Source organism: Phaethon lepturus, unplaced genomic scaffold, assembly GCF_000687285.1.
Source record: "Phaethon lepturus isolate BGI_N335 unplaced genomic scaffold, ASM68728v1 scaffold40566, whole genome shotgun sequence".
NCBI classification, from domain to species: domain Eukaryota; kingdom Metazoa; phylum Chordata; class Aves; order Phaethontiformes; family Phaethontidae; genus Phaethon; species Phaethon lepturus.
The window spans coordinates 17,736-33,139 of NW_010549119.1; the positions used below are offsets into that span (position 1 = coordinate 17,736).

Genomic DNA, 15,404 nt, shown 5'->3' on the forward strand with positions numbered 1-15,404 from the left:
TCCCCCTCGCACTCCTGCCGTGCCCTGCTGAGAACAGCCCGGCTCCCGGACAGCCCCTCACAGGCACCGCGGCTGCTGTCAGGTGCCCCCAGGCCCCACCTTGTCCGGGCTGAGCCAGCCCCGCTGCTCCAGCCTTCATGCCCAGGATGAATGCACTATGCCCAACCAATTTGGTGGCCTTCTGCTGAACTCATCCCAATTTATTGATGTCTGTCTTGCACTTGTAGGCCCCAAACTGGTCGCAGTGTTCTATATGTAGTCTAATACATTATGTATTTACCATGTCAGTAGCACTCTAGGGGAAGAAATGATCTCTGTTATTAGTGGTGTTGACAGGACTGTAATTACTTACTTTTATCTATTAGGGGGGAAAATAGCTACCAAAACTGGCATAATTTAATTACATTTCTTTTTAAATGCACCTTGTAATCTATTTCAGAGAAACCAGGAAACTTGTGAAAACCTAATCAAATACTTAATTTCTTCAGTCATTTTGATACATCAGTTGACAGCCAAATGCACTGAAAGACGTCACCAATATTTACTTCTTTGTACTGAAAACTTCTTTTCACTCATAGCATAAGGGAACAGTTTCTAGCTGTACACAAATGGAGTTAGTAAATATATTGTATGGGCTACCTGAAAGACTAAAACAAAAAATTTGCATAAATTTGCATTTAGTTATAAATTTGCAAAGAACAATTTTACAGACGCCTAATGAAACATCCAATATATTCAACAGAAACAACTGAAAAAAATAGATTTTTCAGGCAATTCTCAATTTTATTCATATGGAAGGCCTGATAATTTAAGTTGATGATGCAAAAAGTTGACGTAAGATGTTAGTATCAAAAAGAAAATATCAAAGATATATGGAAACTATTATAAAAAAAAGAATGTTTTTTTCCTTAACCAAAAAGTTAATAACCACTCATGGCATTTAGAAGACAACACATGTCTACTACTGGTAATGGTCATAAAAATGGCTACTTTAATGTGGTCTGGCTAAAGATGTTATAGAATCAGAGTTTAAGCCAATCAACACAGTATTCGGCTTGATAATTTCTTAGAGAGGAGATGGTGCAAGAGATGTGGTTTAGAAGTAGAAAGATTTGTGGTTTCAAGTACAATCATGCTCCATTCCAAGACCAATGATGTTTTTAAGCTTCTGCACAGGTTTATCTGGCTTTCTCGACTGCTTCCCAACTTTTAAGCCATGTGGGATTCTCCTCAGAATATAGAAAGACTAGCTATTACCATATGTATAGCCACCAAAAACAAAACATAAAAACCATAAAGGTCTTCATAATACAGTATTTACCTCGGAATTTTGGTTATCAAGAATTTACTAAGCAAGTATTTTTCACATGCTATGAAATTTAGGGCTTTTTTCTTTTCTAGTTTCTGATTGGGCATTATACAGACTTTTAGAAAGACTAATAAATGATTCATGTCTCCTTATACAAGTGGAAAATTTCCTGGCTAGTCTTATCTAATCTGAGCTTTTACTATGAAGTGGTTCTTTTCCATATCTCAATAAAAATACAGCATAACAGTGCAAATGCCATCATTTGCTACTGCAGATTATAGATTTAGATTTTATTTTCTTTTTAAAAATGCACCTGGCTCCAAAACAGCAACTGCAGTCGTCACCTCCAGATTTTAGGGGAATATTTCTAATTTTGCTCTTTTTGGCAGAGCTGGTGATGTCAAGGAAGAAATTCCAGCTGTAACTTTCTTTAGCCTAATAGACCCATAATTCAGAAGCTATTCACTTTAAAGTCAAAAGACTCTTTCTGTTGTAGAAGAATACTTTTTCATGTGTGGAGGATAGCTGCAACTGCATTGGTAAGTGCATGAGAGACTAAATTCCAGCCTATATCCTGGACAAGGAAAGGAATTTAATTCAATTTCCTCTTAACATTCTTGAAAACTTTGGTAAGATCTAGAACTTGACCTTTCTTTTAAAGTACAAGAATAATTCATACATATTTTTGACTGAAGAGCCAAGAAATGACATCTCATTAAGTTCCTGCTTACTTCAGTCTTATTCAGCAGAGAACTTCACAGAACAAGCTGTGGAAGTCTTGCAGGACAGAACAAAAGAGAGTAAAAGAGCAAGTCTTTACAGATTATTCATTTCTGTTTTAAAATAAAACAAAAAAATAATCAGTGATTTAAAAAAAAAAAAAAAGAAAAAGACCTTTCTGAGGTAATGTCTTTGTAATAGGTTACTGATATGAAATACTGAGATTCTAAAGCTCTAAGACAACAGGCTGAACTCCATATGAAACCACTTTTATATTATGCTTTTTAGCTTGGGTACGTTACAAGGGACATACATATGCCAGGAGTAAGAGCACAGCTCAGTAAGGATTGATAAGCTTTCTCATAATTATTTGATTCTCAAAGGTCTACTCAGCAGCAGTAGGCAGAGAGAAAGAGTTATTTTCAGCCTCTCTAAACACAGTCATTGTAAGTTTCTACTGAAATATACTGATGACTTATCAGGAAACAACTCTTCAATTTTGTTTTTGAGGTATGGCACAAAAACAGGAAGTGTGATGGTTTTTGTTTACTACTTGGAACTCATCTTTACAATTGTTTTATTTAGAGATTTACTTCTATCCTTGATCCACAGAAAAAGTGCAAGAATATTTAAAATTATGCTTTGAAGTATCAGATTGTACAATGTGTTTATTTCAGAAAAGTAATAAAATGTTCCTTGTCTTCAGAATTATAATGGGATTAAAATATTATACCTTACGTATTAAGTCTGGGTTTTTACTAGAAAGTATGTGGAAGCATGCCTTTTTTAAAAAAGAAGGAAGCTGGTCTTTAGATGAACTCCAAATCAGGGTTGTAGGGAAGAGGGATATTTAGACATACACATTTCATTAATGTCCCCAGCTGGCTTATGTAGTCCTTCAGTTTTGAGTCCTAGCTGTCAGTCTTAGTCCTAGTTGCTGAAGGCTCCCTGTTTGTGGTGTATCTCAGCTATGATGAGTCAGCTCAGGTACGTTAATTCTACTTCTAAGCCTAGTCTGAGTATCCATCGTGGGTGAGCATCACTATGTCTCTCTTCCTTCATAGATGTAGCCCAAAGTAGTTTTTACACATCTGTTTGTAAGCAATTTGTTTAATTTTGTAGAACGTGCTACTTAGAGGTATTGCTACTATTGATTCTTACTAGAACTCTTGTCTGTTGTCCTTCGATAGAAAACAAGTACTGAAAGAAAGATGAATGTAAAAGTTTCTTCTAGCATTGACAAGCAAAGGGGTATAGCTGATAAGTCGGTAACAGAACTATAAGCAAAGAAGATACTGGAGAAACGAACATCAAGTTATGAACTTTGTTCCCAAAGAGTTTTAAATAAATGGCTAACATTAATGAAGTGGCTAACAACATTAATGTGTGTTCCTGTATGGAGGAATCTAGATATCATCTGTCCCGATGTGTGTAGGACATTTAGCATTCTTAAATTTTCTTTTGGTCTTTTTTAGGTCCATAATATATTGGCTGAAATGGTCATGGGTGGAATGGTTTTGGAGACCAACATGAATGAAATTGTCACTCAGATTGATGCTCAAAATAAACTGGAGAAATCTGAGGTAAGAGTGATGCACTATGTAGTTTCTAAACTAAAAACATGGTTGTAGTAAATGCATGCTATATAATGATATTTGTCCTTCAGTAGCAAACTATATACAGCTGCGTGCTTATAATACTGAAAATGGACAATCATTAGGTTAAGATGTTGTACCTTTCATGATAAGTAATAATTGCTTAGAATCACTGCTGATTAGTTTTTGCTATTTGTATCTAATAGCATTGTGTACCATTGCTATTGAGATACTTCTGTAGTACTCTAAGTTTCTCTTGCAGAAAGTGTTTTATTTCCAGTGTGTTTATTATGCTGGACTAGTGATAATCACACTTAAATGAAATTAGATCAAGAACCAAAGTGTGTATACAAAGACTACATATTCCTGTCTGCTAGTATGTTTCTAGCACCTGAAATAACTGGCAGCATATTTAGTGTCACAATAATACTGCAGCACAAAATAATAAATCGGACTGAGAGGGACTAGATAGAATTTAAAGCCCAGTTTTAGACCCTTTAAAGTAAATACGAATTCTGCCGTTTGGGTAATCTGAACATTTGGTCTTCAGCTGAGTAGATTAAATAGGAAACTGATATTCTGTGTATGTCCATAACAGTCTGAGCAAGAGATACTCACATAAATTATAGGAATCCCTTTCCAATTCAACAATTGTTGAACTTGTGTTTAGAAAGAAACTTAGACTAAGAAAGGATTTTAGAATTACTTTAACTGTGAAACAGAGTATTAGTGTTCCTTTAACATCACCAGACATGCCTTGTAAGCCAAAATACTACTAGTACATGTTAGCTAAGTCTGTGATTGATTCTTACTGATGAGAGTAATTCCACAGAAGAACACATCATCTGATTTTCGAAACATAATATTCAAATTTCTAAACAAACCTTTGCTTGAATTGGAGACTGTTTCTAAAGTTGAAGTCAGATGAGTAGATTGAAATATTGCAGGTGGCATAAATATGAACTAAATGACATTTTAAGAGAAGATCCAGGGAACTTTGTTGCACTTATGTTAAAACTAGAAAGAGAGAAATGAATTCTTCAGATTTTTGTGGTACAATGTATACTGTTCTCCTAATTCCGCAATCTCACATGGCACCGCTTCAATTCTTTTTAATATATTTGTCTGTTTTGCACGACTTCCAAACTGTATCCAAGAACAGGACAACATAGTGTGAAAACCAGGAAAAAGCTAGCTATGATATGATACAGTGCATAGCAATATACATTCAGAAGGATTGTATTGTAGAGTATAAAGATGTCCAAAATGTTCGTTTTAACATTTTTGTCAAACTCTGAATGAGCCATTGATCATGGAGATTATTATTTGTAATTATTGTCATATATTTTTACTCTATTTGAATAACTTCTGTATACATATATATTTCTTCATTTGATGGAAAAGTAACATAGTGTCCCAAAAGCTGAACTTACTGAGCAGCTGTTTTCTACCATATAATATGTGCATATCAATTTTACCTAAAAGCATTTAATTAAGGTATTCATTCTTAATTATATGAATTCTGTTACTAAATCAACTCTAGACCAGTCTCTGTCATCTGAAACACACCGATTCAGTGCAGTCAGCTGCAATACTTGCTGTTTTCCATTATTTATCAGTAAGTCATTCTTTCTTGTAAGACGCTTTTGGTATAAAAATAGGTGGTAGAAGATAGAAAAAACATGTAGAACTCAGGGCATATACAAGGCAAATAACAGCTTTCTCCTTTACATTCAGCAATGAATTATAGAAGGTGAAGAAGTAGCAGTGATGAATTAAAACATTTGGTGACTGGGATGGAGTAGAACATTTCACAGTCTGCTCACCACAAATGCATTTTTTTTGTTAGTTCAGTGACTGTTTTTTTTCAAATTTAACAGTTACTGTAATGCTGACATACTTCACAATACCTGGAAACTCTTTCTTCAGATCATTAATCATTTGTATCATGTATATCCACAGAAATTTCCAGATTGATATTTCTTTTCCTTTTGTCTTTTTGATCAAGATTGTAAATCTTTTAACATGTCTTTCCTGAACCTGTGTTTTCAAGATACAACCAAATCCAGTTCATGTAAATGAAAATCAGTAGTAACTTAATAATATTTTTGAATGCTGGTCACTAAGAAATCAAAACTAGTGAATCTTACTAGTGTTCTTTAATTAAAAAAAAAATTTAAAATTTAGAAATTATTGATATAGTCTGTAGTTCATAGGACTGCCACCTATGCCACAGTATTCTTGCTTTAGTCTGTTTAGCTTGTTAGACCTCTGTGCTAGTTCTTGCATGCATAAAAATAGCTGCTTTAAGGTTAAATTGCCTTTTCTTTTATAGCTGAAATGTTGAAGCTAAAAAAGTTGTAACTGAGCTACATTTTCAGAAGTATTTTAAATTTTGCATTGTGCCCACCTGACCTCCCTTAATATACAAAATTTAACCATTTGACATCAGGTATTTGTTTAGTTACATATTAGGTTTCTAAACGAGCTTTTAGTCAGAATTTAATGAATATCAAATGTATTTATTAAATTCACAAATACTTGAGCAAAGTTATCAACTCAAAGAATTTTTAACTTTTTCAACAGAGATTAATTATTTAAACCACTATGAGGGAGTCCTTAGCTTTGATTTCTGATTCAGCTCTTACATTGCTTGAATGGGCTACAAAGGAAATTCTGTATCTACCCTGAGAAATGTTGTCTTAAATGCATTTCCCTGCCTTTCAGATTAGTGTTTATCTGTGAATGGATTTCTGGTCAATCCTCCTAAAGCCAAAGGATCATTGTGATTAAGGGAGGGGTTTTTTGGGAGAGGGGTCATTGGGGTTTTATCCAGAGCCTCTGGAAGTATTGTAGGTAAACCTGGGCTACCTCTTCTCTATTTGGAGTGTTCAACTGCGTGTGATTTAGACTTTTAAGTTGGACCTCATTTTTTTCCGAACCTCCTGATCTTTTCTAGCTCTTTCCATTCTTCTCTCTTACAGACCTTTATCTTTCAGTCTCCCAGACAGGACAGGTAGACAAAGGTATTGCTGACTTTTAGAAAAAATGTATTTTTAACAAAAAGGGAAAGCAAAATGATGTCAAAGGCAATAAATTATGTAGGCCAGACTCAAAAATTATGTGTAAAAATACCCATACTAGTCCTTGTAGCCTACTTTTTGTGCTAGTTCCTTCTTGTAGTTCCCTCATCTTTTTATTGGCTATAGTGTATTTTACTAGCTTTCCATTGACATCATATTTTTTATTTTATTTCTCTTCCTGCATTTTAGAATTTAACTTTTCTTTGTATCATTGTTTAAGAAGCAAAGGAATATGAACTTGTAGGAATATTTAAAAAAAAAAAAAAAAAAACAAACAAAAAAAAAAACCTGCAAAACTAATCTGAATAAAAATTGAACACACAGATAACAAAATATGATGTAATTATGTAACAGAAATAGCTTCCTTATTGAGATAATTTTGTACTTGATAATCTAAAATAGGTAATATGAACTCTTTTGCTTCACCATTTAGTATTTCCAAATTAAAACAAAGAACTTTCACCTGCTTGCAAAGAGAAGTTTCAGAATAAATTTCAAGTGTACAAACTTTAAAGAAAAAATACCACCAAACCCAACAAACTCAAATAGTTTTATACATACAGAATAAAATTATCAGTGCAATTTGGAAAGATGATGTAGAAATGCCAAAGTTATTCTTTCAACCTGAAGTATATCAAACATAAAATGAGAAGGGCTGTCAGAATGTACTTAACTTCAGAGGTACATTTGCTGCCCTTGCAATCTGAATCACTGGATTTTGCTTTGAGATGTCTTGGTAACTGCAGTCACTGAACATGGATATTAACAAGGAACTGAAAAAGGAGGTGGATAAATGTGTGTTTGAAGTTCAGTTATGGTCATTGTCCCCCACCATTTGCTGTTTGACACATGTAGTTCAGCTGAACAGTTTGATTGTCAGTCAATGTTAATTGCAATATTTCAAAATTCATTTCCACTCATTCTAAGTATCTGTGTATTCAAACTGCAGGTATTTTGAATAGCTGGAATCTTAAGCAGATGAAGTTTATTTAATTTAAGAATAGCTTTGCTCTTTACTTTTTACATGATCTTTCTAGGATAAAGTAATGTAATACCTTTAAGATTTAACAAATATAATTCTGCAATTGGATTTAGTAGCACTAAGTTGTAAAGCATTAGCTAAAAATATTTTTGGGTAGTATGAAACATTTAACCTAAATTTGAAGTATACTATAGCATGTGAAGAAAATCAAGCAAATGACCTTCCTCTGCCTAATATGTCAACATTTGTAACATGTAATCTGTATTTCATTGTAACAGTAGGCAGCTTGATTTCAGGTTGATTTTTTTTTTGTGTGTGTGTGTGCAAAACTACTTTTCTTTTTTTCTATTCTGCTCACACATATTCTGTTTTTATTTTTGGGTCTGGCAATGAAAAACAAACAAATAAATAATTAATCATTCCCATCCATTACTCTCTTTGTGATTCAAGTGCTTGAAATTTCTAAGAGTATGTCTTAAGTCTTCTTATCTGTTTGGCCTCATTTTGATATACTTGCAGACTTCATTTTGTTTTTTCTCTAATTATGTTCATTTATTTAACTTCATAAGCAGGGGACATGATCATTCCTTTATATTATGTATTGCATCCTTTCATGATTTCATAACCCTGCTGCTTTGAAGTCATACTTGTTCTGGAAAGAAGCATTGGTATGAAACACCAGCAGCAGGGAGGTCCTTGTACCTCTGAAATATCTGGAAAAGGGTGGCTTATTATGCAAAGCGTTAGCCTTCATTATTTTGTTTTCCAGTAGGCTGTGCATTTTTATAGGTTTATTTTAGTGATAGCTAGCTCTGTGTAGAGTTGTTTGGGCTGGTGGTTTAATTTTTTTTTTTCCTATTTATATATGCCTATTAACTGCATTTGTGATGTGCAATACTTTTTCTAAACAATCTGAATTTCTTTTTAAAGAGTAAAACAATATTTCTGGGGTCACTTTCATATAGTTACCAGTGGGGCATTATGAGAAAGGGTGATTATAAGAATGAAGAAAATTGATTCCTATAGCGATAAATAATGACCTAAGTAAATTAACAACTCATATTTCTCACTTGATAGACTAGGACCAGTAGAATAAAAGTTGTTACTAAATGTGTCTATTTCAATCTTTAAAATAGCATTATTGTTTCGCATATGTGGCATTGCTGTTTCACTCTGAAAGTATATGAACATGTTTACAAGCATTTTTTGCAGTAACTGAACTTAAAATTCTAATATGCAGAGTTTCAACAATGAAGTGCAACCTTCAATTACAAATGAAATTGAGAATGCAAAGCAGCTGTGGCAAAAATGTGGTATATTGGCTTGTTGTAATACCAACTGTATGCAATTCGTATTGTATTTCTGAAATTTCATTAATATGTCCGAAGAAGTTTCATTTTCACTTAAGTCATTTGCTCACTGTGACAGACAATTCATCATTCACTGCATGTTTAAAGCTTGCTACATATTTTGGGTTTTTCCCCAAGTGAAACAGTTTTTTCTTTGCACTTCACCAACTTACCCACTGAATTATTTGATTAAAAAGGGAGTTGAAACTTGCCGAATTCAGTGTTACAGTGATGGCTCTTAATCAGGTACCTCTATAAAACTCCTTAAAAGCACACTGGGCTGGAAGTACTTCTTGCAGTACCTTTGTGTTTGTAAATACAGTTCACTGACTGTAAAAGAAATGGTAAATAAATGGAAGGACTGCATACTAGTTCACTGTTTGACATGCTAAAAAGGAATGCTAAGGCATTTGGGTATAATAGCATTTGAAATAATGTGTTTGTTACCCAGTTTGGTAGTTTAAGTACTTTTCAGTCATTTTATCCATCAGACATTTTTTATGAACCGTTTGCTGTCTCTTAGAAATACTCTTATGACTGTATTGTGCTTGGTAGGGTTGACATGAATTGTGATAAATAGCATTCTGCTATGTATATTATGTATACATTGAATTACAAACCCACTTAATATAGAGAATTACAGAAGAAGAGAATGTAATAGTTTGAAAATCTCTGCTCCAGCATATGATAGTGAAACAAAATTTCGCTGGCAAAAAAGAGGTAATCTGAAATTCACAGTACTTTTGTTAGGGATCTTCTCTGATCCTGATCCAGAATGGTCCTCATGAAATGTGACTGTTGGAAGTCGTGACTGTATAGCGGGGTGGAAGGGCAATGGTCATGTAAATTGTGGTATTTTAAATAATTCTCAATTGTGTCTCCATTGTATCCTATGCCATTGGGGCGGGAGGCAGGGACTGTAAGTCTGTGTAAAGAGGATAGCTGCAGGTAGGTAAAAATAATGACCAGTTGTACTGAAACTTTTTTTTGTCCATTAAGAAATAATTAACTTTCATTAAATTAGGGTAAGGAATCTCCATCCTAGTCACCTAGAAGGCATGTCTCTTTTGAATTGCCAGTCATGCCTGTTTGTGTGGACCATGTCCATCACTTACGATATTTTTCTGGTTTTCCATTGTTTCAGTTACAAACTGTATAATTCATTGCTTTTGTTACTACTTTATTAGTATTTTCATCTTCTCTATGGAAAACAGTTTACATTGCCCCACTTTTAGTTTTGCTTAAATATTTTTTCTCCAGTTACTGAATATAGAATTTAAAGGATAAAACAAAATAAACAGAAAATGCATTTATTGTTTTATCTGATAAAACTTTACTGGTAGTTACCTCTTGATTTCAGATTTGTATTTCCAAGTTCACAAATACAAAAGGACAGCGTTGAGCAGTTTCATCTCTTCTGCACTCTTTTTTACTTAATAGCAAGAAATTGCAGTGTCTGATACTGCTCCTTCAAGATATTGCACATTCAGGGATGCAGATTTTGGATACTTGCATTTCTTAATACTACTAGCGCTAAGTCCAGCTTTTCCCTTTCATGAAGGTATTGCAATTGAAAAAACCTCTGAAGTGAATGACCTGATAGACTTGGTGTTAAGGGAAACCAAGGAAGAATGGGCTTTGAAATTACTCTTTGCACCCTTTTAGTTTTACTTAGTCTGTACTTCTGAGAACCAGGAATTTGGATTATGTCAGGGCCAAAGTGAGAGCAAATTATTTGGTTTCTTTAGAGGTTTCAGATTTCCCGAGCTTTCTCCTCTACCCCCACATGCCTTTCACAACTTTGGCATGTCTCTCATATGAGTGTTTGTCAGGGGAGATGTTGTAACAGATGACACATGGCTTTCTGGTCTCTGTTCCTGGTACTGGGAATCCTCATGTGACTAAAATGTAGGGATTTGTGATGCTTCAGCCCTTCCACATGATATAAAAGGGTTAGCTCAAAATTAGAAACTTTAATCGGTTTTATTTTGACTATGGGTTATGTTTTTGAAGGGAGGAGGGGAACAATAGGTAGAATTTTAAGTGGCAGTCTTATGTTAATTCGACCTTACATGTGTTTCTTATTAAAGAGTAGTAAAAGGGAGAAAATATTTTTTTGGACCGCCTTCAAAAAGTACTCATCTGAGGATTATATGTGGTGTCTGACTCCCTTTGTGCAGCAGTGGAGGTAGACACCACGGAAGTCAGGTGTACTCCTCAGTAATTATACCCTCTAATTGCAATAACTTCAGTGAAAAAGTTATAGTGGTCAGTTGAAAAGGTTGACTAATAGTCACCTACCAACACTATTTAATAATCAAATATGACACAAACTTTCCAGAAGTTCTTTTGTTTTGCTGTATTTTTTGCTCAGAATTATTTTATCTGCAAATGCACTGGTTTCTTCAGTCATCAACACTCTTATAATGAAAGACCTTCCATTTCTACAGGTTTAGTCTTTTGTTTAAAGAGTTCTTAGCGTGTTGCTTTGTTTCTTGTGGACCCCTCCTTTTTACTAGGCCTGCAAGATGCCACAATCTAAAACTTGCAGTAGTTCTGAAAATCACTTTGTGGTTTTTATTATTTGTTAATATTTTTAATCCTACTTTTAAAATATCAAAATAAAATGCTAAATTTTTTACATATTTGCAGAATTTGGAATATGATGTCTTTTTCTGCAAATAAGAGCTCTATTTTTAAAATCTTCCAGGCTTTTTTTTTTCCCCAGAACAAAAATGATTTTTACACTTTTGTGGCAAACCCAAAGTAAAATCACGCAGCTAATTCTAAGTACACATAGAGAATCTGAACTTTCAGGAGAAACTTTTCCATACTTAAAATGAGTAGTACCTTTTCTACACAGCATCAAATACTTAATTATTGGCCTTTTTTTAATAGTCCATAAAATAACAAGGTTTTGAAGAGGTGTTCTTCAGAAGCACTAGGGAAGGATCATGTTCTGTATGCCTTCAGAGCTCTGAGCTGTAAATCATCTTTGTTAGTATTTCATTAATATACCCAAAATAACTTGGCAGTTATTTTATCTAAAAGGCAGAACTGAATGGAAGCCACTAATGAACTTACTTCTGTATTGTAAAACTTGCATATTTATGCAGAAAGGCTCTGGCTTTAAATTAAAAGAGATTATGTACAGTAGAGGACTTTAAACATTGCAGTACTTGTTTTATATTAATTTGGCATAACCAGTTTATTATGTTAACGTTGCAGTGTGCCTGGGGACTGCAGATATGTTAGCATTTAATTAGATACTGTGGGACAACAGAATACTCCAGTTGGTCTATAGAAATTATCTCTCTGCATGCTCTTTGTCATCCACAAATGCAAGGTGTTTATCCTTTCCATTTTAGGCTAAGCCATCTTGAAATACCATACTTTATTTTTTTTTTCTTTTTCATTTGGATAAGTAGTATGGTTCAGCTTTGAGGTTACATATCCTGAACCTGTAACCAATGTTAGTCAACTGTGAACCATGTGAACTTTTAGAATAGGTAAGGGACAAAGGCAGCACATTGGACTTCAAATACCTCAAGATTGTCTGTTCTATGACCTACACATTACACACGCTTGGATAAGCCTCCTATTCCTCCCCACCATACTTCTCCATCAAGTTGACATTACATGTTTTACCATATAAAAAGGAATGTGTGAACTGTTTTCTCTTTCTGGTTTAGTATTTCCAAATAACCCATTTCATTCCAAACACAATTACCATCTGGTCTTTCTAATTGTGTAACCATGGAAATATTTGAGAAGTTAATTGTCTGTGTATATTGCTAGTGAATTTTCTTGTGACCAGCTTTGCCTGACTTGCATTTTTCCTCACTTTATACACAGGCTGGTTTAGCAGGAGCTCCAGCCCGGGCTGTTTCAGCTGTAAAGAATATGAATCTGCCAGAGATCCCAAGAAATATTAATATTGGTGACATCAGTATAAAAGTGCCAAACCTGCCCTCTTTTAAATAACATGGCTACTCCAGGTAAAACCAAGGAAGACATGTAATAGAGATTTACTGCATAATTGTTTACTAAATAAATAACAAGTCTAACTTTTACTATTTGGATAAAACTCAAGGTACTGTATAGACATAATCTGAAAAATCAGTGTGTGGATTTGAATGTTGCATTTGTCTTGTTTGTGAAATTAAAGGAAATGGGTAGTTCCTGTGTGATTTCTAAATTACATTCCTACGCCCTTGTAAGGCATGTCACTGTGTCTTGGCTGCTGCAGTATTTTGGGAGAGTATTGAAGATGTTCTTTACTTTGTATAACCTACAGTGCTGAGGTTTTTTGTATATTCACTAAGGTCTATAATTAGTGCATTCCTTAACTACTTCTGCTGTTTGTCATGATTATTTAAGACTTAAGTGCAAATGTTGCATGAAAACATTAAACTCTTGTTTTGGTTAAGTAAAATCATAATAAACTGGACTTCTAAATACCTGTTTGTCTGAAATATACCCTTTGCAATAAATCATGTTATTTCCTATTCATGGAGCAATTGACTATATACAAATACTGTTGTAGCAAGCGTTAATGTTGTAGTTTAATAGCTGAAGGAATTACACGGTGTTAGTGTGTTGAACATTTTGGCTCTTTACATTTCTCACAAAAGCTGTTCATTATTATTCTGAAGGAAAAACTGCCTTTACTGAAGATCTGATGACTTCTGTTTACATATAGATGTTGAAAAGATACTTACACAATCTGATAGACTTTCCCTGATGGTCTGACTTTGTTTTGGGAAAAAGGGTCTCTGCAGTTGCTGTGTCGTGAGAAGTACATAATGGGCTGAGGAAATTGGGCATCTCAGAACTGTAAATGTGAGTGTATCAAGTAATGTGATAGAGACGGGCACTCTGGAAAGATAAATAAGGATACTTCAGTAGGGCCTCTGTGCCTGGTGACATTGGTGATTCTCTACTTTGAGAATTAGATTCATGAGATACTTAGTATCACCAAGACCTCAGAATATCCAAGTGCTATCAGCTGTGTGTAAGTTGCTCAGCACTTAAACTCTTCTGTCATCTGAAAAAAATAAAGGGGGATAGTAACTTTTTTATAATCATGCTTTTAAGCTCTGTGTGATGTACAAGGCTGTTTAAATGAATAATAAAAATATAATTGGGATATTTAAGAATTCCTGTAAAGTTTTCTTCTCAAAAAAAGTATGCAGTTAATACTGTATATGAACATACAACAATATTGTATCAAGAACAACACATTTCTGGACTAGTCTGAGAGGTCCTGTGTTACTTCAGAAATTTCAATTTTATGTAAACCAAGCATTATTTTCCTCAGAGTTCAATGTTAAAACATACCCCATAGGATACACTTGGAATCACGTCACATTCTCTGTTTGATCTCTAGTAAATATCACTGGTGCGTTTTGAGAGTGAAAAAGAGAAATTACTTTTGAAGTAGAAAATCTGATACAATCCAAATAATTTTAATGTATTTCGGGGGAGTGGGGGGGGAACGGACTTAATGTATATTGTTCGTATTACATTTAATAAACATCAAGTAACACTATTTTATAAATGCTTTTGAAAATAGAATTGCTCTCTCCATACCATTTGAAAAGAATGTTTATTCTTCCAAATTAACTTTCTTAAGTTAAGTTTGAGGCTTAAGGACATTTCAGGTGGGGTTTAAGTAGAAAACTGGCACTTTCCCGTTTCCACTGAAGAAATTGAGCAAATGAAACGTGCAGTATTTTTTTTTTTTTTCCTACAAAGTAGAGTGTTCTTTAGTATTCCCAAATTAGACTGCTTAGCTAGTACAAGTCTGGAACTGTTGTAATTTCACCTGCTTTTGCCAACTTTTGTGTTTCTGCTTAATGCATAGACCATGTGACATTCAAAGTAAAGATGTTGAAAATTTTCCGCATTGTTCCCCCTGTGAGGATTTAGTTAGTGCTGCTGCTGAAGGATAAATACGAAATTTTAAAACATTTGGTACTTGGACCCACAGAGAGTTCTTCTGCCTATTTATGAAAGGAGTTCGCAATTTCAGAAATTCTGGGTTTTGTCCTATGGTTCATTTTCAGATTTGTATGCTTATGTAGTTTGAATGTTTTTCATTCCTCACAGAGAAACCTTTTCTGGGTTTATTGGAATCAAACATTTTTCTAAATCCTTAGTGAAAATATTGTCTGAGATGCATCTTGATATGAAGCATATATCAGATCAATTTCTCACTTCTTAACTGTCAATAGCCAAGCTTTCATTCATTTTAGTGAATTAGATCTTAGCTCTTAACAATTACATAACTATTTTAAAGCTTTTCTTTTTTAGCCTTGTATTTTGCATTACTGTTGTTTATATTGCCTTTCTCCTACCTGGCCA

At 34.0% G+C, this 15,404-nt stretch overlaps 1 protein-coding gene across 1 annotated transcript in view; it reads left to right on the forward strand.

The window, feature by feature from the left end:
* The window catches only part of AP3S1 (adaptor-related protein complex 3, sigma 1 subunit), a gene marked incomplete at its 5' end in the record, with an annotated part of 28,148 nt that extends 14,652 nt beyond the window's left edge, over nucleotides 1-13,496 (forward strand). Inside the window, 2 exons of the mRNA XM_010290173.1 lie at nucleotides 3,505-3,612; nucleotides 12,894-13,496. Of these exons, the coding sequence (XP_010288475.1) occupies nucleotides 3,505-3,612; nucleotides 12,894-13,022 (237 nt within the window). The remainder of the gene's footprint in view (nucleotides 1-3,504; nucleotides 3,613-12,893) is intronic.
* Nucleotides 13,497-15,404: the final 1,908 nt, after the last annotated feature.